Consider the following 25437-nt stretch of genomic DNA (forward strand, 5'->3'; position numbering starts at 1 on the left):
ATATGAAATTGTATGAATATTTTTAGACGTAAGCCAAATAAGTTTGCAAACGTCATGGTTTTATTTTTGTGTACATTGATAACATCATTTTTTAATATAACATATGAAAACATGTAAACAACAATTTAAATGGAGAAAACATATGTAACATGTTGGGACTTGGGACCTATATATTGACCCCATTTGAGCTGGATTTTTGTCAAAATAGATTATTTGTTGATCGTTTGTACTTCAAAATCATTCAAACGAAACAAATATCAAATATTAAAAAATAGTGTTTATTAAATAATAATTTTGTAATATTTATTGTTTTTGTCACATCATGTATGAAAAGTGAAAACCACTCATCTATTTCTCAAATGAATATTACTTTTCATTGATGATATAGTTTTCTATATTTAATATATATTTCATTTTTATTTTGAATATCTAATGAAATAGATTAGGTTATAAAAAAAATAATAAACTTTTAATATGTAGATACAAATTAGGGTTTAAAATGAAATCATATGTACACAAGTACACAACAGATTAAGTGGTTGAAACTTAAAGCGTCTTTATTGCGATTCATTGGAGTGTAAAACTTTGTTTGGTATTTTCTTTAACCACGAATTTTTCATTTGACCCCCTTAAGTCTTTATGGTGTTATGACATGTTGCCCCTCGTCTACGTATATTTTCGTTTGACCTCCTTAATTATATTTTAATTTTAAAACCTTGTTGTATTTGACTGATTAAACTCGCTTGTTAAATATACAAAATAAAATTGAACATTTTTTTTAATGTCTTGTATTTATTTAAAGTACATGCATGATCAATATCTAATACGACGTGTGTTAAAAAAACAACATATTAGATGAGATGGGACTTTATAAAATACTTTAAAAATATGGAGATAAACATATGATAGTTAAAAATGATTTTGCATTGGAGATGAATTTAAATATAGTTTTTTCTAAATGAAGTCAGTGGAAGAGGAATGTGATTAAAAATAACTAACTATATAAATGATTAACTATTTATAGATTCTCCATCATAAAAGTTATTTCCGTAAAATAAGCATTTGACAGAAAACCCTTTCATTTTTACTATATTTGATTCCTTTTAATACACCAACTACACTAATATCTTGTTAATAAAATCTATCTTGTCAATAAAATCTAAAAATAAGATTTTTGAAAGGATTTTAGTATAGTAGATATCTTAGAGTTATTGGGTTGTTGTCTTGTTGCGGTGAAAAAAAAGCTTTGCTATTATAGATTATATTTTTACTAAATTTTTAGAATAATCTCTATAAAAGTAAAAAGCTTTTAAACTGATTTTTAAGATACGAGTAGATTATAACAATTATCTTTTTATCTTTGTGGTTTAGATCCAATGACGTACCTACCTTTCATATTTCATTTTTTCTATGTGAGGCCAACACACTTTAATTTTCCACCACTCTTCAAAACACAGGAAATTGTCATCTTTTATTTCACCTAGCCGCACCCAGTGTGTGATGTTCCTGAGGACGGTTTCTTGTCCTATCCAGCAAACCACAATGTGCGAGATTGGTATATCGTTCGGCCTGTGATCCAATCTTCGAAAAGTTGATATGTCATATCCATATAGTTTTCAAATCTTGCAGTTTTAATCCAGGATCAATGTAAAAGGACTATCTTGTCTTTTCAAATTTTTTTTTTCTTTAACTCATTTATTATTTTTATTTATATATAAAAATATAAAGAGCCCACCCCACCCACCCTTACCATTCACCCCTCACCCACATCCACAACCATACATCATCGCCTTCATTTTTCACTTGTTACCCATCATATCTCAATCACATCTCCATTAAAAAAAACATCATTTACACTTTCCTCCACTAATTATCTAATTTTTGTGCATCCATAAGTCGATAAGACTTCTTAAATTTTTATATCACTAATCTAACGAAGGACATGCATGTTGATGACAATCGGAGGCTATGTTCTCCCGAAGGTACTACCTTTACTACATAAGTTACAACTCTCTCAACTTGAATCTCTTAGGTGCTGTTTGGTTCACAAAATGTTGCTGAAGGAATTGGAATTGAAATTGGAAAATGAATCTGTCAGGAATTTGAATCCGATTTCATATCCTGTTTGGTTGGCAGGAAATGGAATTGGAATTAATTCTACATTACATTTGGTTGGCAGGAATTGGAATTTGAATCCTTGTAAAATGACAAAATTGTTTTTTTTTGTCCATTTTGCTTAATTTTACATTCTTTTTCAACACATATTTAAAGATACATTATATAAATTATAAAATAGTAAGAAAAGAACTTCAATCATATTGACAAACAAAAACAGTCAAGGATTTGATATAATTGATGCATAAACAAGACCCAAATCGGAGTACAATAGTAATTAAAGTTCAAGAAAACTTTAGAACTCAATTGTAATAGAACTCTATCTTTCCCTTGTTACTCACATAGTTACCATCAAGAAACTTTTGGATATCCTTGTTCTTCATAACACGTTTCTGCATATACAAAATCACAATCACTAAACCATTATCAAATGATAAAAACAGATATAAAAACAGAGAACATTGATAATTTGATATAGAAACTCGTATGTGTGAAAGAATAGCTGGTTAATTAGGGCTGAAGATCGAGAAACAAGCTCATTATCATTTCCATCTAGAATCAATTCATCCTTAACCTTCTTATATCTGACCACAATCACTCCATCAAGCATATCCACCTTCTTCACCTATTTGTAAATAAAAAAGATACATTAACCAAACACATTAAAGAAAACCAGAGATAAACTAAGTTCGTATAAGGCAAATAACTCAAAAAGAAATAACATGCATCTAAACTAAAAACGAACTATGTGCAGAAGATTAGGCAAGAAACTACATGTATTTTTTTCATATTCCTCTGATGTAAACAATTTTAGAGCAAGATTAATTGCATAAAAATGTTATTAGCATCGATTGAAGAGAAAGAATGGGAATTTTTCAAATTCTCATATCAACAGGGTCACAGTTGCGATTGAAGAAACAAAAACCCTCTAGCTATGTCACAGTAGCCGCATTTGGGGTCGACTTCAAAAGGGGTTGTTTGGTTTGAATGTAAGATGCGATTAAAGAGAGAGGGAGATGGAGATAGAGAGAGATACACACATAGAGAGAGAGGGGGGGGGGGAGAGAGAGAGAGAGAGAGAGAGAGAGAGAGAGAGAGAGATCACTTGTGATAAGCTCGTCAGACGATGGCTGTGACGAAAAGAAAGGTTGTCTGCTGCACGCGAATGAGATGAATACGATAGGTTACCTGATGAAGCATGTTTAATGAGGGCAAAATCGTAATCTGCTACTTTCCATGTTATGAAGGAATTAATTCCATTAAGATGGTGAAGGAATGAATTTTCCTTCATTTGAAGGAAAAATAATTCATTTAGGATTCCTTTTCCTTCCTTTAAATATGAATCAAACACAAGAATTCGAGGGAATTGGAATCCTTTTCCCTCGAATTCCATTCCATCATGCCAACCAAAAAGCCCCTTATTGTTTTCTTACGTTAACATTTGAACATGGACACGAGTGTGGATATTAATTAGAGTTTAGTAATGGATCCTAAACATTTTTAAAAGCTTAAGAGGAAGAGATTTTACCAAAACTGTAAAGAAGACAAACAAAGCCATTAACATGCCAACATATCTAGTTTTTAAATATTGGACTAAACCTGCAATTCTGAGAAAACAATAGGGACCATTTCTGTAACTTACTAAAAAAATCTTTTAAAGCAGTAAAAAAAAGAATTGGCAATGGGTCCATAACGATCATTTGGAAGCTTCCGATGAACTTATTCGACTTCCTTTTACGCATCAAACCCTTCGCTATCGATCAAAACCTCTGCGTTCATATTCACATATAAATAATGTCATCCTCCATTTTCACTCTTTCAGACTTCCTAAATCTCCAAATTCATGTCCGATCAGCTATCCAAACAAACCTCAATCTTCGGACTTCACTTATGGATCGTACTCGGTGTCTCCGCCGGCACCGCCGTCGTCCTTCTTCTCTTCCTCCTATCGCTCTGGTTCACCAACAGATCCAAAACCAAAGCAATCCCAATAAACCCCCAAAAAATCACCTCCGATCCAAATTCAATTCCACCCGTAAACCCCTTTCAGGAAACCCAAAGGTTATCCGGTATAGAAAAACAAGCATTGCTATTAAAACAAGACGAAGATTACGGACATACAGCGCACCCCAGGATTCAAATCGAAATGGGGAAGAGACACCCACATCGGGTTTTGTACCCCGAGAGATTTGGGGCTGTGTCGTCGGTTACCGGCGAACATCCGGCGTCTGTAGGTCCGGAGGTTTCGCATTTGGGATGGGGGCATTGGTATACACTGAGAGAGCTTGAATCAGCTACTGATGGATTTGCAGCTGAGAATGTGATTGGTCAAGGAGGTTACGGCATTGTTTACCATGGTGTTCTTGCTGATAAATCTCAAATCGCTATCAAGAATTTGCTCAATAATCGGTGATTTTCTAATTTCTTATTCCAACTCACATCATAATCTTTCATCCTCTCATTTCACACCTATCAATTTTATGATGTTTTATACCTAGAGGACAAGCTGAGAAGGAATTCGAAGTTGAAGTTGAAGCAATTGGTAGAGTCAGGCATAAAAATTTGTTGAGATTATTAGGTTATTGCGCAGAAGGGGCACATAGGTACTCGTTTCCTTTAACCCTTTTGCTTAATTTTAAATTCTTCATTGATTTTGATTCAATTCTCGATTGGGAATCACAGGATTCTTGTTTATGAGTATGTAAATAACGGAAACTTAGAACAATGGATTCATGGTGATGTGGGATCTTGCAGTCCTCTCACTTGGGAAATTCGTATGAAAATCATCATCGGAACAGCAAAAGCGTAATAACCCATTTCCCCTACAAATCTCTTCTTTCATACACTTCAATCATAATATAAAATAATCTTTCTTGATTATAGATTAACTTATCTTCATGAGGGGCTAGAACCGAAGGTCGTTCATCGCGATATAAAATCAAGTAACATCTTACTTGATAAATCATGGAATCCGAAGGTTTCAGATTTTGGATTAGCGAAGCTTCTTGGTGCAGATAGGAGCTACATTACCACACGTGTCATGGGCACATTAGGGTTCGAAATCTTTCTTTTTTCTCACACGTGTATACACACACACATACACACAGTAACAATGATATGATTTTATTGTTTTTGTAGATATGTTGCGCCAGAATATGCGAGTACAGGAATGGTGAATGAGAAAAGTGATGTTTATGGATTTGGGATTTTGTTCATGGAATTGATTTCGGCGAGATATCCTGTTGATTATAAACGACCACAAGAAGAGGTTTGTTTTCCATTACTCATAACAAAATGTTGTTTCTTTTTTCATAAAACGAGCTTAATCGATTAAGCACTTAATCAAACGAATATACATTGTTGTTTTTCTTTTACTTAATCTTGATATAATGACTTAATGAGCTAACCCTTTATTTATCTCTTTTCTTCTTTTTTCCTCTCGATGAATATTGTGAAATTTATTTTTAGAATGGAAGGGTAAAATGGACATTTAGTCTCATTCAAACGGTATAGTGTTTATTTTTTACTTTAATACAATAAGAAAGAAATAATAAAGAAAATTAGGACTTAATGGGAAAGAATCTTTTCGCTTACTTTTTTATAGAGTCGTTGTTGATAGTTTACCAGATTAAGTCATATTCTCAGGTACACTTGGTTGAGTGGGTCAAGAAAATGGTCAACGAGAGGTGTCCCGAAAAAGTTTTGGATCCTAAAATGACTGAAACGCCCTCTTTACGTGTCCTAAAACGGACTTTGGCGGTGGCTTTACGTTGTGTTGATCAAAATTCCGAAAAGAGGCCAAAAATAGGGCATGTAGTACACATGCTTGAGTCTCAAGGGGAATCACTCATCAATGTATGTCATTTTATTAGTAGATATAACAAATTTTGAGAAATTATAATTTTTCAAATTTTATTTTCTAAAAGGGTATATTTGGAAAAGGTTTGTTCACATCTTGGTAATGTGTTTCAGGAAAGTGTAGGCTTGCGGGTTGCATCTCATAGTAGTCCGAACAATGGTTTAAACGAGAAGGAAACGACTCGGTTAAATGGCTAATTTATATCATATGGTATCATTTGAAGTAGATCATTTTTGTAGATTTTAGATTTTAGATTTAGTTGATGTGATTCTATATTATTATTGTTGGAGTTATACTCGAATGAGAAAGATGATGACTCATGGAAGTTGTATGTTGAATATGATTCGTTTAAATCTTATATTTATACATTTCTAGTTTGTTGAATAATTATATTTTAGATGTAATAGTTATTAGTTGTAACTTGTAATATCATATTGTATTAAATTGATATTAACTAAACATAAATAAAAATTAATCTTTACGTTTCGAATTTATTTAAAATTTTGAATAACTTTTGAAAAAAAAATGTGCTAACATATATTATAAAAACCTATAGCTGATATATCTTACAATTCTGTATATGATCTAGATCCTCCAATGTTATAAAATATTGTCCAAAAGATAAAGATGTAGAAGTTTGTTGGTATTTTACTATTTTTGCTTTTTTATTTTTTTGCTTAAATTTATGCTTGTTAGCCTCAACATATGTCGAATGTTTGGATCGAGTATTGAGTTCACATATTATCTTGTTTTCCGATTTCTTTTATAACATATTTTTACTTTGAATATCAATCCTTCTTTTAACTGTTCTAAATTTGTTTATTCCTTTCTTTAGTGGTGCTAATTGTTGAAGCTATTGATGATTTTTTTTTCTTTTCAATTTCGTTTTTTTCACCCTTAAAGGTCTAAGTTGCGTCGTCATTGACATCTAAAGTTAAAGAAAACGAAGACAATCTATGAGATACTTGTCACTTGTTATTACTAGAGAAAGAGAGAATCTTTTCATTAGAGAAATGAATTTTTGCTCTACCATCTATATCCAGACTTCTAACTAGCATAACTGACTAAATGGTAAGTTACAGAATTAACCCTCAAATATTACATAAGTACATAAAATGACCAAATATACATTTCTATATCTAATATTCCCCCCTCAAGATGGAAGAGGAGAATATATGTGCTTCAAAGACATCTTGGACATAAGAGGAAGTAACTTGGTAGATGGTAGCGGTTTTGTGAACAAATTAGCTAATTGAAATTGAGAATTAATGGGAATTAATCAAATAGTCTAATTAAGAACTCTTTCTCGAACAAAATGTAGATCTATCTCCAAATGTTTGGTGTGGTCATGGAAAATAGGATTGGTAGTAATCTTGATGGCCGAATCATTATCACAGAATAAAAATGTTGCTTATTTATTATCAATATCAAAGTCTCGCAACAACTGTCTCAACCATATTATCTCACAAGCAGTAGAAGCAATAGCTCTATACTCTGCTTTAGCTGAAGAACGAGATATAGTAGCTTGTTTCTTAGATTTCCACGAGACTAAAGAATCACCAAGAAAGATGCAAAATCCAGTAATAGATCTTCTTGAATCTAAACATTTACCTCAATCTACATCACAAAACGCCCCTAATTTGAAGTTGGATTTAGCAGATAAGAAAATTCCTTGACCAAGATTTTGTTTCAAATATTTCAAGAGATGACATGCAGCTTGATAATGAGGAACTCTTGGAGAAGACAAAAACTGAGACAATTTCTAAACAGAAAGAAATGTATGGTCTTGTTATGTTTAAGTATAACAATCGACCCACTAATCTTCTATATCGTGCAGGATCATCAAAAATATCACCTTTATCACTTTGCAGATTATTTCTAGGATCCATAGGAGTATAAACAGGTTTAGCTGTTGTTAGAGCCAGAATCCTTACAATTTTCAGGATCTTCAAATATCCAGGATCCTTAACTACATCAGGATCCCGACTAATTACCGTTATTATTTTTATTGATATTTATAATGGTCATATTTTGTCTATAACTAACACGTGTGCAGAAGTAGTCAAGGGAAGACCAATTCTCAACGAAGAATCATCTCAACTATGCTAAAGACCCATAATACTTGGTTAAATAACGTTCAAGAAGTTGGTCATTGAGGGTCCCGGAAATATCAGACATCTTGTTGGCTAGATTAGACTCTAAATTGACACTTGTAATCTGCACACAAGACACTATTCTTTAGCCTAAGCTCACTCTACGAATTTCTACATTCATTTTTACTAAGAACTCATTGTAATCTTTACTTTATATCAATAAAATCATCAAGGCAAGGTGATCATTATCACCTCCTAAGGTTTTATGTCAGAGATCCTAGCAAGGATCAAGGGCTTTCCTTGTAAACCATCTTGTCACTTTTCTTTTACTACTTGCTATTACACAATATGAACATCACAACCTCTCATTCAATTTGGTTGATTAGTACTTGTGTAATTTTTGACCAACAATTTGGCACCCACTGTGGGGCCATGGTATTCAAAAATCCTCAAAAGACATCATGTCTACACAACCGATCCTCTCTTTATTCTCTGCTCCTTCCGTTCTATCCAAAAACCTACCATCTCCTCTAAGTGGACCCCCTACTCAGAGGAACACGCCTGACACTTCCAAGAAAAACAGCCCTTCAATCGCTAGTCCAAGAAGTTTTGGATCCTCAGGGCTCCAAGATCCGACTGCCTCAGTCACTACTGTAGAACTCTATGTTGTGATGAGGAAAATGATGCAACAGGTGACCCAACAGCAGGAGGAGAATAAAGCATTGCTTAAAGAAGTGGAAAGGATGAAGGCGGAATTTCAGAAATCCCTGGATACTACGCCCACAGTTGTGCAACCAAGGATCCTGGACTTCAATAATGTTGGATCCTGTAACACCGTGAAAATTTACAACCAATTTAAACTTTTCAAAAACAACCCATATTCATTAAGTTATTACAAAAAGGTTTTCAATTCATTTATTATCAGAGTATCCCAGAAACATCAACATAAAACGGAGGAGCGGTACGATCATGCCTTCTCCTTGCCCAGTCTCCTGAAGTACCTGAAACAATACACTGAAACTGTAAGCCCAAAAGCTTAGTGAGTTACCCCCAAAATACCAACCACAATACCATACATATATCATATCATAAACAGAACAACCAAGCATATTGAGTCTACAGTGTGACTAGTCCGCCTGTACTAGGCCTTCAGTCCACCCGATCCACTCTCTCTCCGAGTCTACAGTGTGACTGGTCCGCCCGCACTGGGCCTTCAGTCCACCTGGTCGACTCACCCTCCGAGTCTACAGTGTGACTGGTCCGCCCGCACCGGACATTCAGTCCACCTGGTCCACTCTCCGAGTCTACAGTATGACTGGTCCGCCCGCACCGGGCCTTCAGTCTATCTGGTCCACTCTCCAAGCCCCGGTACGTCTGGTCCGCCCTCTTGGGGCCTTCAGCCTATCCGGACCGCTCGCCGGGCCTTCGGTCTAACGGGTCCGCCCTGGGTATGTTGGCCTACAGCACAAAGCAGGACCCGCCTCAACCTAACCCTAGTCCAATAACCATGTGCACATAAACATATAATCATATAACAATTCACATCTAATCAAACCGATCTAGCAGATCACATATCATAAAAACATCCTAACCAGGATACCGACCTAACTGGTCACTAACATAACACCATACTATATACCAGGATACCGACCTTAACCAGGTCCCTAACATACACCATCCTAATAACCAAGATATAGACATAGCGAGTAATAACATATCAAACAGATACCTGAATTTCAATCCGATAAAGGGCCGGCCTTGGTGCCTTAGACCCTGTTGATATAGTGAGGATAATTCACCTGCAACTATCAGCTGAAGAAATAAGATCACGCTGCTCCAATCACGGACTCGAACTCCCCCACTGGTCAACACCAAATCATTGAACTCATTAAATGCCAACAATTACCAAAATCCCCCTAGAAGTCAACTGGTCAACCCTTGGTCAAGGTCAAAGTCCTCAGTCAAAGTCAACCTTCCTGTGTGACTCTACTCGCCGAGTCACCCCGTTGACTCGCCGAGTCCCTATACTCAGAAACTCCTAATCCACGACTCAACTCGCCGAGTCGCCCCAAGACTCGCCGAGTCCAACAAACTCTGAGTCCCTTCATGCTCAACTCACCGAGTCATCCTTCGACTCACCGATTCACAGCTCAACCAGAAAAGGTTAGGACTCCACGACCAGATTCGCCGAGTCCAAGGCAATCTTCAAAAGACTCGCCGAGTTGTTCTTCCAACTCGTCGAGTTTCTGCTTATCTTCATCCAACTCGCCTAGTCCACCCATGCGACTCGCCGAGTATCTCCAGTTCTTAACCCATGCAGTGGCTTTCCAAGCCATGCAGGGGTTCCAATCCACAGATCTACTCCTCTTTAGACCCTCCATCACGTAAAGTGGCAACCTTTACGTGAATCCCAAGAGATCTAAGCCTAAAACACTCTAGGGATAGGGTTTGGGACAAAGGAACTTCACCAAAAACTCATGGGCATAAACTTTATGGCTTCTTGGATCATTACCAGCCTAGATCTGAGGTAGCATCCTCAGATCTAACTCCAAACTCGAGATGGACCTTATTTATGCCCCAAAACCCCACAAATGATAGATCTAGGTGCACAAAAGCTTCAAGAACATATTATTACCTCCAATACAAGCTTCCACCGAATTAGATCTCGGATCTAAGTCCCTCCCTTGCAGTAATCCCCTTGCTCTTCAAGTTCTCTTTCAAGATCCCCCTTCCAAAGCTTCAATCTCTCTATCAATGGTGATCCACTCGATTTCTAGGGTTTGTAAGCTCTCAAGGGTGGTAAGGAGGCTGAAGAAAGGATGTTATGTTCTTTATATAGGGCATAATCCCCGAATTAGGGTTTTTCTCATCCCAGCACCAACTCACCGAGTCGGTCACTTAACACGTGACCAAAACCGCGACTCGACTCGCCGAGTCGACCTTCCTTATTTACACTAAGAACCCTGAAGTTGCACTTCTGAACTCGGGGTGTTACAATTCTCCCCCAATTAAATTAGTATTCGTCCTCCAAGCCTGCAGTAAAACATCCCAGATGATTCTCCCACAATACAGCTCCTGGTCTCAACCGACCCAGGTTCATCCAAACACTACTATCAAACCCCTATAGAGTCCAACTCTTTCTCACAGAGTCACGACAACTGCTTCAAGCCGGACACCGAATTCTTTCTCTGACAACAACACTTATCAACCAATGATCACCCGATGATACTTCCATCGTTTCTAAATCACATAATCACTTGTCTCTTACAAACTAGATATCACCCTGAACCACCGGGTCCTGACCCGGTACCAACTGCTATCCCTTTCCTCGCTTGCCACAACTTTATTGAATTTACTGCTGGGACTTATCCCGCTTCTTTTCCGAATCCAACCCTTTTCTTTCCATGCTGATAGGATGACACATTCTTCAGTTCCTGAGCAACTCCCATGAGCTCTCCTATGCAATCACATACACATGCCGAACTTGCTCTAACATCCTCGGGCTGGAAAAACCCGACACACTGACGATATTTCCAAACATCCCAGGATGAATTACCGCTACTTACATAACCTCCTGATCATAGCCATACTAGAAATCCAAGGCTCCATCCTTGCATCCCTTCCAAACTCCTCTGGTTCTATACCACCGGAAATTCATTCGCAACCTCAACAGACACCCAATCCGGATGTGCTTCCATACCACTGGTACAATCACAGTGCTCAACAACCATAATTGAAATACTCTCAATCATCCATTCTCACTACTGCTTTCACTTCCGTGAACCAACACTCCCTCCCGGAGTTACGTACTTTTCCCTTTCCTTATCCAAGGAAATCTACTTGCCAACCTTGACACTTCAGACAAGTGCCACGGTGCTCACACCCCACTCTACACTATCCCTTGTAGAGTAACCATTACTCTATGCATCGTACATGCTCTGAATCCGCTCGCAAGATCTCTTGCTACAACACAAGTGCCCGGGGCTAGACCCACTGCTTGCTATAGCACAACAACATACTTAAGTCACTTTCTGCATACAGATCTATCAACACTTACAGAGTCTTCAACATGACTGGACCACCTTACCAGGCCTTCAGCTAATCTGGACCGCTCTCAGAAACTTCAGCATGTCTGGACCGCCCTCCAGGGCCTTGAGCCTGTCTGGACCGTTTTCCGAGCCTTCGGCCTGACTAGTATGCCCACCGGCCTTCAGTCTCCCCGGACCGCTCAAACTATCATACATCATTACGAACTATTCCAGCTAGGAATCTCTCCCATACATACTGTTCTAGCCCTCTAGGGGTTCCAAACTCTAACTATATTCCATATACTCAGATCCCGGCCTGAACCTAGGCCTCACAACAACCAGTCGCCTTTTCCGAAATCCTTGGTCTATACTCCGCCCCATCGGTCTGTCACTTACTCATACCAGCGCACACTCTTAACTGACTGAAACACCGTTGGATCCCAAACAGTTAACCAAACTCTAAATCTTATCGACACTCCTGAGAATTTTCCAATTCTCCCCCACTTAGAGCACTGACTCCCAACCACCAGTGACCCAACCGACATCACTTAAACAACCCTACTCAACACATTCCCCTTATCCATGCACCGATTCCCTCTAAAATGAGCAAACTCCACAAAATCACTCCTCCGGCATCGAACATCTCGAACTCTAAGGGAATTCGACTCTCCTCTGAACACTTCTCAAATCGCAATTGCTATATCCGGCAACAAGACCATACAACCAAATTCTGACCATCGATCCCTTGGATGCTAACCATTAACAACTCCTTACTACTATCGCTTTCAACCAACCCAAGAAACACGCAAAATGGCGAATAAAAATACAACACCACCAAATAACAAGATAACTAGACAACAACAAAATGAAAACATACCCGCAACCACATCCGAATCTGCTATGACCTCCTCTGCTGTGAGCTGAAAAGCACGCCCCTGAGCCCTCGGAGGCTCTACTCCACCCCGGCCCCCGCCAGTAGTCCTCAAAGTGGCCGGTGCTGGAACCTGCACTGGCCTGGAAACAAGCTGTGGACAGTTGGCCCTCATGTGACCAACCTGATGGCACTGATAACAAGTCCTCATATCCTGAACCGGGGCTGACTGACTGTAATCCCTCGCATAATGCCCCTCTCTCCCGTACTTGCGGCATGCACCACCAGTCGTACAAACTCCAGTATGACCCTTCCCGTACTTCTCACAAGTGCATCCGCTCTGACTGCCCAACTTGGAATCAACGGTCTTGGACCGTTTCGGCGCCGACTGCGACTGCACCGGGGCCTGCCTCTGTTCTCTCAACTGTAACTCAATCTCCAACTCACGCTGCCGATCGGCCTCCTGCAACTCCAGTAAGGTCTCGCACCTCTGCATAGACACGGACTGTATGATATCCCTCTTGAGCATACTCAGATATCGAGACATCTAAGCCTGCTCTGAAGCAAACTCAGGGCAAAACATTGCCCTTTCCGTGAACATCCTGGTGATCTCTGTCACCGACTATGAATCCTGCTTCAGCTCCAGGAACTCCTGAGCCAACCTCTCTCTCTCTCTCTCAACTTGCGGAACATAACGAGTACTGAACATCTCCCGGAACTGATCCCATGTAACCGCAGCCCGCTGCGCATCAGAATACGATCCCGTAGTCAACCTCCACCAATCCTTTGCCCCGAGTCTTAAAAGGTTTAGAGCACACCTCACCCTCTGATCCACAGGGCATGAACACGTGAAGAAGCAACCCTCCACGTTCGACAACCACCTCATAGCAATGATCAGATCCTATACTACATCAAAAGTAGGGGGCTTCGTATTATCGAAGTCCCGATACAGAAAACCCTGACCGGCTCCTCCACCTGTCGCTGCTACAGCCGCTGCAGCTGCCACGGCAACCATCTCTGCAAGAGCCGCATAGCGCTCATCAAAATACTCAACCATGGCGGTCTTGATCGACCCAAACATCTCCGGCATCTCCGCCCTGAACATAGCAGCAATCTCATCATGCAGGATCTCATGAATCCTGACATCCAACTCATCCGTACTCATCTGACCAATGACCTCGGGTGGCGCTGATCCACCCTGACCGCCCTCTCCTGCTCCTGATCCTGACCCAGATCCACCCCCGGCATGCCTGGTAACCACCATACTAGAAATACACAGCCAGAAAATCAGATGCCACTGTTGGGTTTTGAGCATTCTAACACTCCTAAGTGTACACGCAACCCTAAATACCTTGGATCTATGTTTTCTCTATTATACATGCAATTATGAACATCCAAGGTATTATCCCAATCTAGCATACAAAATAATGAATATAACAAGATAGAATACATACCTCTTTGATGTAGAATGTCTTCATGAAGCTTGAGTGCCTAGTGCCTCAAGTGTGACACCTCAAATGGTTCACACAACACCAAATACACTTGGAATAACTTGAGAGAAACTTGAACACTCCTAAAATCGGCTAGCCCTTTCTTATTATTCATAGTCGTCGATTTTTCCCAAAGAATATGATCTTATATAGTTGTTACAATTAGGGTAAACCCTAATTGTTATGGCCTTCCATTTCCTTGGATCCATGGGTTCAAATACACCGTGGAGCATCCATGGACCATCCTATGGGTTTTAGCCCAACTTGATTATCCATGGAGCATTAGCCCACTATACAAGTATGGATGATTTACATAATCAACCCATATATTTAATTAGTCTTCTTTTGATCACTTAATTAATTCTAGATTAATTCTTGATCAATACTAATTAAATAATCTTATTAATATATTAGAACTTATCATATATTAATCAACCTTAAGTGTTATTTCTCTCATTATAGTTTATCCAAGTGCATGATGCCATGCAACCCAAATGGACCATGCCGGGTCGGGTCAAGTTTTATTAATTATAATTATCAACTTAGACATTAATCCAACAGTCTCCCACCTGGATAAGTCTAAAACTATTATTGCAAGTATGACTTCAAGAACCGACTGGCAATTGTAGCTCTCAAAAGCTTCCGTCGAACTCTGACCTTGCCGATGAACTCTGACCTTTGTCAATGACTTGTCCATTAGATAAGTGATCATATATTCCTCCATTATGGATATCGTATGGACTGGGACATGGATTATCAATCATTCTCTCTGTCCATTTTTTGTTTCCCGATTTCCGATTTATGACGACTGACTAATTGAACAAATCAAATCAGTCCTGGCTTGGCTAAGCACTCACATGTATCATAATTAAATCATCGAGGGGCCCACATATATCTCTTTTATCCCGAAGGTAAAAGGAATGGATAAACTTCGACTCATATGGCTTGTTCTACTACTTGCTGAATCATACACAAAGGCACGTTTTATAACATCGAGTTACCAATGTGTTTTCGTGCAATCAATGTACTATCAACTCATAGTAACAACTCATATCTCTAGGTTTGAAGAATATAAGATATTATCGTCTCATGATCACTCGTGATAAAATCCATGAAGTGATTCAAATGAGCGCGGGTTGAATCCAATACTCAGAACTTATGAGCACTCATGAGTGTTGTAGCACAACTTTGTCCACCAACTTGGACCTCTACAAGACAACCCATGACAATCTTGATTCATATCTACTTCCAACATATGACCAACTGTGGATGGTTTGAATAACTTAGTCATTCCGGAAGAATAACCTAGTTATTATGGAAGTCAAAACATGCAAAGTGAAACACAAGAATAAATGAATCTAATATGGTCTCAGAATTTATGAATATAAATAAAACACCTTTTATTTATCACCATATGATTGCACATTATTCATTGTATACTGTTTCAGCTATCAACTTTATTCTTGAATTTAAAACAATAGTTGTCCCATGCTCCAAGCATGTACACTATGTTTTCTAAACACTAGTCATGCCATACACCAAGTATGCATACTATGTTTGTGTATGACCCTTACTTTGTGAAATAAACCAATTGACCAAACTTTCAATGATTCTAATTTCACACTCCCGAATTCTTATGGCAAATGCAGGAATTCCAAATTTATGCCATTTTAGCTAAAACTGTTAGATTCTCAACTTATATGCAATGATTCTCTTGTAATGATTATGCACAAAGTCATAAAGATTTGACAACAAACATTACAGAGCATTCCAAAGAAGATCAACTCCTTGGAAACATCCTTCTTACATTAAGTTTCCTAATATTATACAGACTTATTGAACAACTTCCACCAATGGGATCATTTCCACATTCCCTTTTTGACTATCACTTCTGAACAAGAGTTGCCTCTTTTCAGAATATGTCAATATGGTCCTTCCAACAATTAACACTATACTTCCAACTGTCCCTGAGCAACCAATCTTTGGTAAACCTTAGATTGTCCTCGACAATTGCTTAATTGTTTTAGTCATATCCAGTTCTAGACCTATTCCCTTCTGAATGCCCCATGCTTCTAGAAAATTTTAGACAGGATGAATATAGCACATGTAATCGATCCTATATCCGAAGCATATGGGACACGATTCATGATGTCTTACATAAAGACTAAACCAGTCTTTTTCTATAATATTTCCATTTCTATTTGCCAAGTTCTCATAATTCAGATTATGAAAAGAGATTCCATAATCATAATTGAATTTTAGAACGCAAATAATGAACCCATATATAGAATTTCCTTATGTTGATCCATTCCAACATGAAATTCATATATATTCTTGACTAAATTTGATTAAAATCTCAATCTAAGCTTTTAGAATTTAAATGAAGTATAATTTCCTCTCCTTTAATTATAACAAAACAACTTTTTCAACCACTACAACCTCACGAATTTAAACTTTTGTTTTTCTATAATTAACATTGCTAACTTGCAACCTTTATCATAATTATCATGCTCCAACTAACATGATGATTATTAGAATAACACTTATACTCCCACTAGCTTTGACATGTACTCAGAAATCAGTTGGACTTCTAGAAATCAATACTTTATTGACTTTCTTACCAAAGTTCAGATTTCTGATACTAGATTGCTTTGATAAAACTTTATCAAAATCATACACCTTGCCTTATATAGCTCACAGGTGTGTCTAAAACATCACAACTTACAAATTTCAAATGTACAAGAGTAGAAAACTTTTACTCTTACATTTGACTAGTGTTTTAAACCTTTCTTTAAGATATTTCACTCAACTTACAGTCTTGGAGTATGATCCTAAGACTAGATTTGGAACGAAGTATGACTCATCTTCTTGATTTGACCACTTCAACAATTCATAGCTCCTCTTCTTAGCTAGCAGAATGCACTTAGGGAATGAATTGTGATAAGATCTCTTAATCGTTAAGATGATCATATGACATGATACTAAAGTACTCTCCCATCTTTTCAGATTTGAGAAACTTTTATCCTTCTGCCTAATTTTATTCTTCTTATTCGCTTTGCCATACATTGGAACCTTTTCCAATGTCTCAGAATTACACTTAAGCTTGTAAGTGTAACCATATTTACTGAGCTTTAGTAAATTATGACGAATAATCTTATCGATCTTTTGTGGTGAACTTGACCAGTGCACAAGAATGTGTACTCAATCCCTTAGTCCTTCACTTGACTTCACATATACATGTGAATAAGGAACTAGTCTTAATTTTCCAAAGATGAAAAATTCTCATTCATCATGTTGTACAACTTGCATGATTCCAAGTTTCGGTCCAATTGAAACTTGGGTGATGAGGATCTTTCCTTATTTGGTAAATTTAGACACTACCACAAATGAAAGAATCAAATTCATATTTCCAATATTTCTATCAATGGAATCATATAAGCAACACTTCTTTTCCACAAATGCCATTGTAAGGATATTTTAAAATAAATAAAATTAAAAAATTTTCTTTTATTTTAAAACTTTGCGGAAAAACTACCCTTACAATGCAAAAGAGCAAGAAAACTATGTTCTTATATATTCCTAAGCAATATATCATAACTCCTAAGAAGTAGCTCAAAAATCCGATCTTTAAACTATGTGATAGAAATCCATCTACGCGATCAGATTCAGCATATTCTTTCTTTAAGTTTCTTCACTTTTCTTTGATTCTTAAAACATCAACATGTGACCCAGTCACATCATGTATTAAGAATCTCATAATAGAAACTTAGCAGAGTTAGATAGTGGGCTTTACCTGAAGTAGAGTCGAACTTATTGACTTTAGCATCCTTAGGTAAAATTTGGCAGCTTTGCAACTAATGCCCCTTCCTTTGGCAATATAAACATATGGAGCCTTTGGTAATTGTACTGGTACTGTCACAGACTTAGTTTTTCTCTTTACCATTTGGTCAACCGAGTTGACTATGGCCGATCCCTTTCCATTGGGAAGAGAATGTTTTTTCTGGATTTCCAGTGTCATCATTGTCAATGTCCATAAAGTTTTAGGAAGTTGATCTTAGCAAATAGATAAGATCATTAAGGGTCTTGTCATAGTCTGTTTCATAGGGGTCCCAAAGGAACTCACTATGTGACTTAGAAAGTGATTGAACATCCAACTTTCTCAAGACTTTGACACCCAACTCTCCCGGCTTGTCAATATGTGACTTCATCTCCAAGATGTGATCACACCTAGACCTTGCCTTGCCAATAGGGCTTGAGTGACCTTGAACTTGTGGGTTAGGGAGAATAATTGGAGGAGGTGGAGGAAGTGAAGTCCCAAGAGATTTGGGAGGATCATAGATGTCTGAATTAGACATATTTTGAGAGATATTCAAGATAGTTGATTAAAAGTCCTTAATATAACACCCAATATGAGATATTAAGGCTAGGACCCTACAAACTATTTTATAACTCAGAAGAGGGATGCCGTAATCCAAGAAATAAAATAATTGAAGGTAGGTGAATGACGATTCACCAATTTCCAGCAAGATAAACGAAATGTATTATTAGGTTTTAATTGGTTTTGAAACTCCTAGATTCTTTTGAGATTCATTGAACTGTTCAATGGCATGTTTCAATCTCGAGTGTGCCCTTCAGGTTTTGTGACTGGGATGCCGAGGATCACAAAACAAGGTATGAAGTAACCATGCAAATATACTTGGTACCCTTAAGTGTTTACCCCTCAATCGATGTGCCGGTTAACCACACACGCTCCATCGATACTATGATAAACATTAAGTTACCCTTTGCCTCACTTGTTAAATATGAGTTAGTGTGCCGGTTAACCACACACGCTCCACTAACCGACTTAAACAAAGTGCAAAGTGTAATTTCATGGATTAGCACCTAATTCACATTTTCCTAAGTAACTAAGATTGGGTATTTATAGATGGTTTAGTTACTTAGTATTTATCATTAATACTTTTAATGAAGGGAGAATTCTAGTCCTTGTCCTACCCGTTCGGCTAACGACCCTCCACTGGTCAAGGAAGCGGTGGGTGAGAGTGGACACACATTAAACTGCCATTTTATAGGCAGTAACCTTATACCCCCCTTATAGACCGGCTTCATGAATGAGGCCTACTAATGGTAAGACTGACTTTACTCTTATACATATATATATATATATATATATATATATATATATATATATATAAATATTATTAACTTATAATATTATAATGTATAAGGGTTGAATTTTAACTTTTAAAATTCTAAGGGCTAACTTGGAATTAAAGTATTCATAAGAGAAAACTTTTCAAATTCCAAAACTTGAGGGCAAGCTTTTTGAAACTATTCAAAACTAATTAATTCCACAACTTATGAGTTTAAAGTAGTTTTAATTAAAAAAACTCTTCAAGTTCCATAACTTGAGGACAAGTTATGGAAGACTTTAAACTAAATAAAAAAAATAACCTTTTTTTATTGAAACTTATGGAACTAATTAAGGTTACATTTTTTTATTTATTTATTATGTAATGAAGAGACTCTTGAACCTCCATAACTTGAGGACAAATTATGGAGTCATAAAACCATTTAATTAGAACTAGACTCTTCATTTTGTAACCTTTGCCAACTTTTATGAGTTTTATGATTCTTAAATGTGACTTTTCATATAACTTGAGGACAAGTTACAAAAACACACTTTGGAATCAACTCTTAGATTAAAATGGATTGAAAACAACTATTTCACACAACTTTTCTATTAATCTAAGAACATCATAAGAACAAGATAATTCTAATCATCAATCTTCAAGAAATTAGCATGAACATACAAACTAATACAAATCTTGAAATCATGACAATTATCTTATTAATTGGATTAGCATCAACATTACCACATCAAAAACAAGTTTATAAGTCCAAAAACATCTTAGGGTAATGTTCCTAGTCAATTCCAGCCAAAACAATCGAATATATGCTGTCAGGGGGTCCAACTCGTCGAGTGCACGAACCAACTCGCCGAGTTGGATGCATTTTGCCTTGGACTTGGCGAGTCTGCTGTGCAGACAGCATCAAAACTCGATTTTTCAGCTACTTTTGCAAGAATAACAAGAAAACAAGCCTAGGATCTGATAACACTGTTGGGTTTTGAGCATTCTAACACTCCTAAGTGTACACGCAACCCTAAATACCTTGGATCTATGTTTTCTCTATTATACATGAAATTATGAAAATCCAAGGTATTATCCTAATCTAGCATACAAAATAATGAATATAACAAGATAGAATACATACCTCTTTGATGTAGAATGTCTTCATGAAGCTTGAGTGCCTAGTGCCTCAAGTGTGACACCTCAAATGGTTCACACAACACCAAATACACTTGGAATAACTTGAGAGAAACTTGAACACTCCTAAAATCGGCTAGCCCTTTCTTATTATTCATAGTCGCCGATTTTTCCCAAAGAATATGATCTTATATAGTTGTTACAATTAGGGTAAACCCTAATTGTTATGGCCTTCCATTTCCTTGGATCCATGGGTTCAAATACACCGTGGAGCATCCATGGACCATCCTATGGGTTTTAGCCCAACTTGATTATCCATGGAGCATTAGCCCACTATACAAGTATGGATGATTTACATAATCAACCCATATATTTAATTAGTCTTCTTTTGATCACTTAATTAATTCTAGATTAATTCTTGATCAATACTAATTAAATAATCTTATTAATATATTAGAACTTATAATATATTAATCAACCTTAAGTGTTATTTCTCTCATTATAGTCTATCCAAGTGCATGATGTCATGCAACCCGAATGGACCATGCCGGGTCGGGTCAAGTCTTACCAATTATAATTATCGACTTAGACATTAATCCAACATACGGGCCCATACTACCTTCCACATCTACCCATATTTATATCAAGTATCACCACAACACCCTAGTGATAAACATAAAGATGGCAACACTCAATCCTCACCTCTAGAGGAACTGCTAACTACCCCACAAAACAGGGAACCCTAGGCTAGCAGGCATCATATAATCAGGCAATTCTATCATGCTATTCCTGAAGATCCCTAGCCTAGTACTTGCATGTTGTTCTAACATATCACATAATCAAATAACTTTTATGGTATTTTGGGGTCTACATACTGGCTCTAGTTGATCGTACCTCCGCATCCTCCTCTACTTATTTTTTGAAAACCATTTCAATTTCTCTTTGAAAACTCTCCTTGATTTGAGACTGGATTCACACAAATGTTCTTCCAATTCACTCAAACCAAGGCTCTGATACCAACTTGTAACAACGTGAAAATTTACAACCAATTTAAACTTTTCAAAAACAACCCATATTTATTAAGTTATTACAAAAAGGTTTTCAATTTATTATCAGAGTATCCCATAACATCAACATAAAACTGAGGAGCGGTACGATCACCCCTTCGCCTTGCCACGGTCTCCTAAAGTACCTGAAACAATACACTGAAACTGTAAGCCCGAAAGCTTAGTGAGTTACCCCCAAAATACCAACCACATATCATATCACAAACAGAACAGCCAAGCATATCGAGTCTACAGTGTGACTGGTCCGCCTGCACCATGCCTTCAGTCCACCTGGTCCACTCTCTCTCCGAGTCTACAGTGTGACTGGTACGCCCGCACCGGGCCTTCAGTCCACTTGGTCCACTCTCCGAGTCTACAGTATGACTGGTCCGCCACATCGGGCCTTCAGTCTATCTGGTCCACTCTCCGAGCCTCAGTACATCTGGTCCACCCTCTTGGGGCCTTCAGCCTATTCGGACCGCTCGCCGGGCCTTCTGTCTAACCAGTCCGCCCTGGGTATGTTGGCCTACAACACAAAGCAGGACCCGCCTCAACCTAACCCTAGTCCAACAACCATGTGCCTAGCATACACCATCCTAATAACCAGGATACCGACCTTAACCAGGTCCCTAGCATACACCATCCTAATAACTAGGATACAGACATAGCAAGTAATAACATATCAAACAGATACCCGGATTTCAATCCGATAAAGGGCCGACCTTGGTGCCTTAGACCCTGTTGATATAGTGAGGATAACTCACCTGCAACTATCGGCTGAAGAAATAAGATCATGCTGCTCCAATCACGGACACGAACTCCCCCACTAGTCAACACCAAATCATTGAACTCATTAAATGCCAACAATTACCAAAATACCCCTGGAAGTCAACTGGTCAACCCTTGGTCAAGGTCAAAGTCCACAGTCAAATTCAACCTTCCTGTGTGACTTTACTCGCCGAGTCACCCCGTTGACTCGCCGAGTCCCTATACTCAGAAACTCCCAATCCACGACTCAACTCGCCGAGTCGCCCCAAGACTCGCCGAGTCCAACAAACTCTGAGTCCCTTCATGCTCAACTCACCGAGTCATCCTTCGACTCACCGATTCACAGCTCAACCGGAAAAGGTTAGGACTCCACGACCAGACTCGCCGAGTCCAAGGCAATCTTCAAAAGACTCGCCGAGTTGTTCTTCCAACTCGTCGAGTTTCTGCCTATCTTCATCCAACTCGCCTAGTCCACCCATGCGACTCGCCGAGTATCTCCAGTTCTTAACCCATGCAGTGGCTTTCCAAGCCATGCAGGGGTTCCAATCCATAGATCTACTCCTCTTTAGACCCTCCATCACGTAAAGTGGCAACCTTTACGTGAATCCCAAGAGATCTAAGCCTAAAACACTCTAGGGATAGGGTTTGGGACAAAGGAACTTCACCAAAAACTCATGGGCATAGACTTTATGGCTTCTTGGATCATTACCAGCCTAGATCTGAGGTAGCATCCTCAGATCTAACTCCAAACTCGAGATGGACCTTATTTATGCCCCAAAACCCCACAAATGATAGATCTAGGTGCACAAAAGCTTCAAGAACATATTATTACCTCCAATACAAGCTTCCACTGGATTAGAACTCGGATCTAAGTCCCTTCCTTGCTGTAATCTCCTTGATCTTCAAGTTCTCTTTCAAGATCGCCCTTCCAAAGCTTCAATCTCTCTATCAATGGTGATCCACTCAATTTCTAGGGTTTGTAGGCTCTCAAGGGTGGTAAGGAGGCTGAAGAAAGGATGTTATGCTCTTTATATAGGGCACAATCCCCGGATTAGGGTTTTTCTCATCCCAGCACCAACTCGTCGAGTCCAACTGCCGACTCGCCAAGTCGGTCATTTAACACGTGACCAGAACCGCGACTCGACTCGCCGAGTCAAACTTCCTTATTTACACTAAGAACCCTAAACTTTCACTTTTGAACTCGGGGTGTTACAGATCCTTAGAAAATTTCCAGAAGGATACGATTCCTACCACTGTGGCGTCACCCTGGGGGGCAACTATGGACAACTGAGCGTCCATGATCAATGATGTCAATGAGCTTTTCAACACTCCTAGAAACCTTGATTCTAGTAATTTATTAAACAATAATACTATTAATACTAACTATACTAATGTTGATGCATGAATAAACCCGAACATGGTCAGGGAACTTCAGCAATCAATACCAGAAGCATCTCCTACAAGCCACTGGATCTTGAGATTATCTCCTGTGATAGCCGATACTGAAGTTCCTAAGCGCTTCCAAACTCCCAGCATGAAGTTGTACAATGGAACTACAGATCCTAAAGAGCATATAACCCAATACAGAGAAAGGATGGAGATCATTCCCATCCTAGGGCACTTGAAGGAAGCTTGCATATGCAAAGGCTTTGCTCGACGCTTACAGGATCAGCCCTCAAATGGATGTTGAACGTTTCCCCATATTCTATTACTTCATTTCACACTTAGTCAATATCTTTAATAACCAGTTTCTTGCAGCAGAACCTTCGAGAAGTTCACTAGTGATCTCTACCGGGTGGTTCAGGATCCTAAGGAGAAACTTAGGAACTTTGTTAACAGATTTGGCAGGGAAGCTCTGAGCATCACTAACACCGACATGGACACCATTGTAGAAGCCTTTACGATGGGATTAAGAAAGGATTCACCCTTCTATGAAGACCTTGTGATGACCCCATGCAAAAAATTGGACAAAGTCAGGTGTCGGGCATTGAGATTCATAAGGCTCGAAGAGGATAGAAAGATCCAGAAGAGAATCAACCCTTCAGATCAATATGAGAACCTCGACAGGAAGGCTGAATCCTCAACTCAGAGATCCTACAAATCGAAGACCTATTCCAAACCGGATAATCACAAGGTTAATGCCCTTGAAGATGTAGGAGAAAAGAGCTTCCTAAAATCATTGACTATTGTTTTTTTGTGGATGTTTCAAGTGTAATTCATGCTATGCAGGATCTTGGAGATAAAGCAAGATGGCCAAATAGAGACAGCAAATCCACTGCTTGGAAAGACAAGTCCAAGTGGTGTGCTTACCACGAAGACTTTGGCCACATGAGGGAGGACGGCATAGCCCTACGAAAAGAAATTAGCTACCTCCTTAGGAAAGGGCATAGTTGCCAAAGATGTTTGGGTCTATCAAGACCACTATGGTGGAGTATTTTGATGAGCGCTATGCAGCCGTTGTTGAGATGGCTGCCGTTGCAGCCTCCACAACTGTAGCAGTCGATGGTAGTGGGACCAATCGGGCTTTTCAGTACCGGGACTTCGATAATACGAAGCCCCCGACTTTTGATAAGATTTAGGACCCGATCATAGTCATGAGGTGGCTATCTGACATGGAGGGATGTTTCTTCACATGCTTATGTCCTGCTGACCAGAAGGTTAGGTGTGCTCTGAACCTGCTAAGGTATGGATCAAAGGACTGGTGGAGGTTGATGACAAGGCCGTATATTGATGACCAGAGAGTTATGGTTACGTGGGATCAACTCAGGGAGATGTTCCGCACTCGCTACATTCCATGGGTTGAGCACGAGCGGATGGCACAAGAGTTTTTGGAGTTGAGACAAGGTGTGGAGTCGGTGATGGAGATCACCCATATGTTCACTGAGAGGGTGATGTTGT

The 25437-nt window shown here is 38.5% G+C and overlaps 2 protein-coding genes across 2 annotated transcripts; both read left to right on the plus strand.

Annotated features, from left to right (window-relative positions):
* Positions 1–3866: 3866 nt before the first annotated feature.
* Positions 3867–6351, plus strand: LOC145093215 (putative serine/threonine-protein kinase At1g01540). The gene is made up of 7 exons (XM_079031289.1): positions 3867–4524; positions 4614–4718; positions 4798–4920; positions 4999–5169; positions 5254–5383; positions 5761–5970; positions 6088–6351. Exons 1-7 carry the CDS (start codon positions 3959–3961, stop codon positions 6169–6171), a joined length of 1389 nt encoding a protein of 462 aa, XP_078887415.1. The 5' UTR covers positions 3867–3958; the 3' UTR covers positions 6172–6351.
* Positions 6352–23956: 17605 nt separating this feature from the next.
* Positions 23957–25118, plus strand: LOC145095758 (uncharacterized). The gene is made up of 4 exons (XM_079033586.1): positions 23957–24224; positions 24288–24673; positions 24769–24880; positions 24994–25118. Exons 1-4 carry the CDS (start codon positions 23957–23959, stop codon positions 25116–25118), a joined length of 891 nt encoding a protein of 296 aa, XP_078889712.1.
* Positions 25119–25437: the final 319 nt, after the last annotated feature.

The sequence above is a fragment of the Lactuca serriola genome, chromosome 3 (assembly GCF_051521515.1).
Source record: "Lactuca serriola cultivar US96UC23 chromosome 3, Lser_US96UC23_V15, whole genome shotgun sequence".
Classification (NCBI taxonomy): Eukaryota; Viridiplantae; Streptophyta; class Magnoliopsida; order Asterales; family Asteraceae; genus Lactuca; species Lactuca serriola.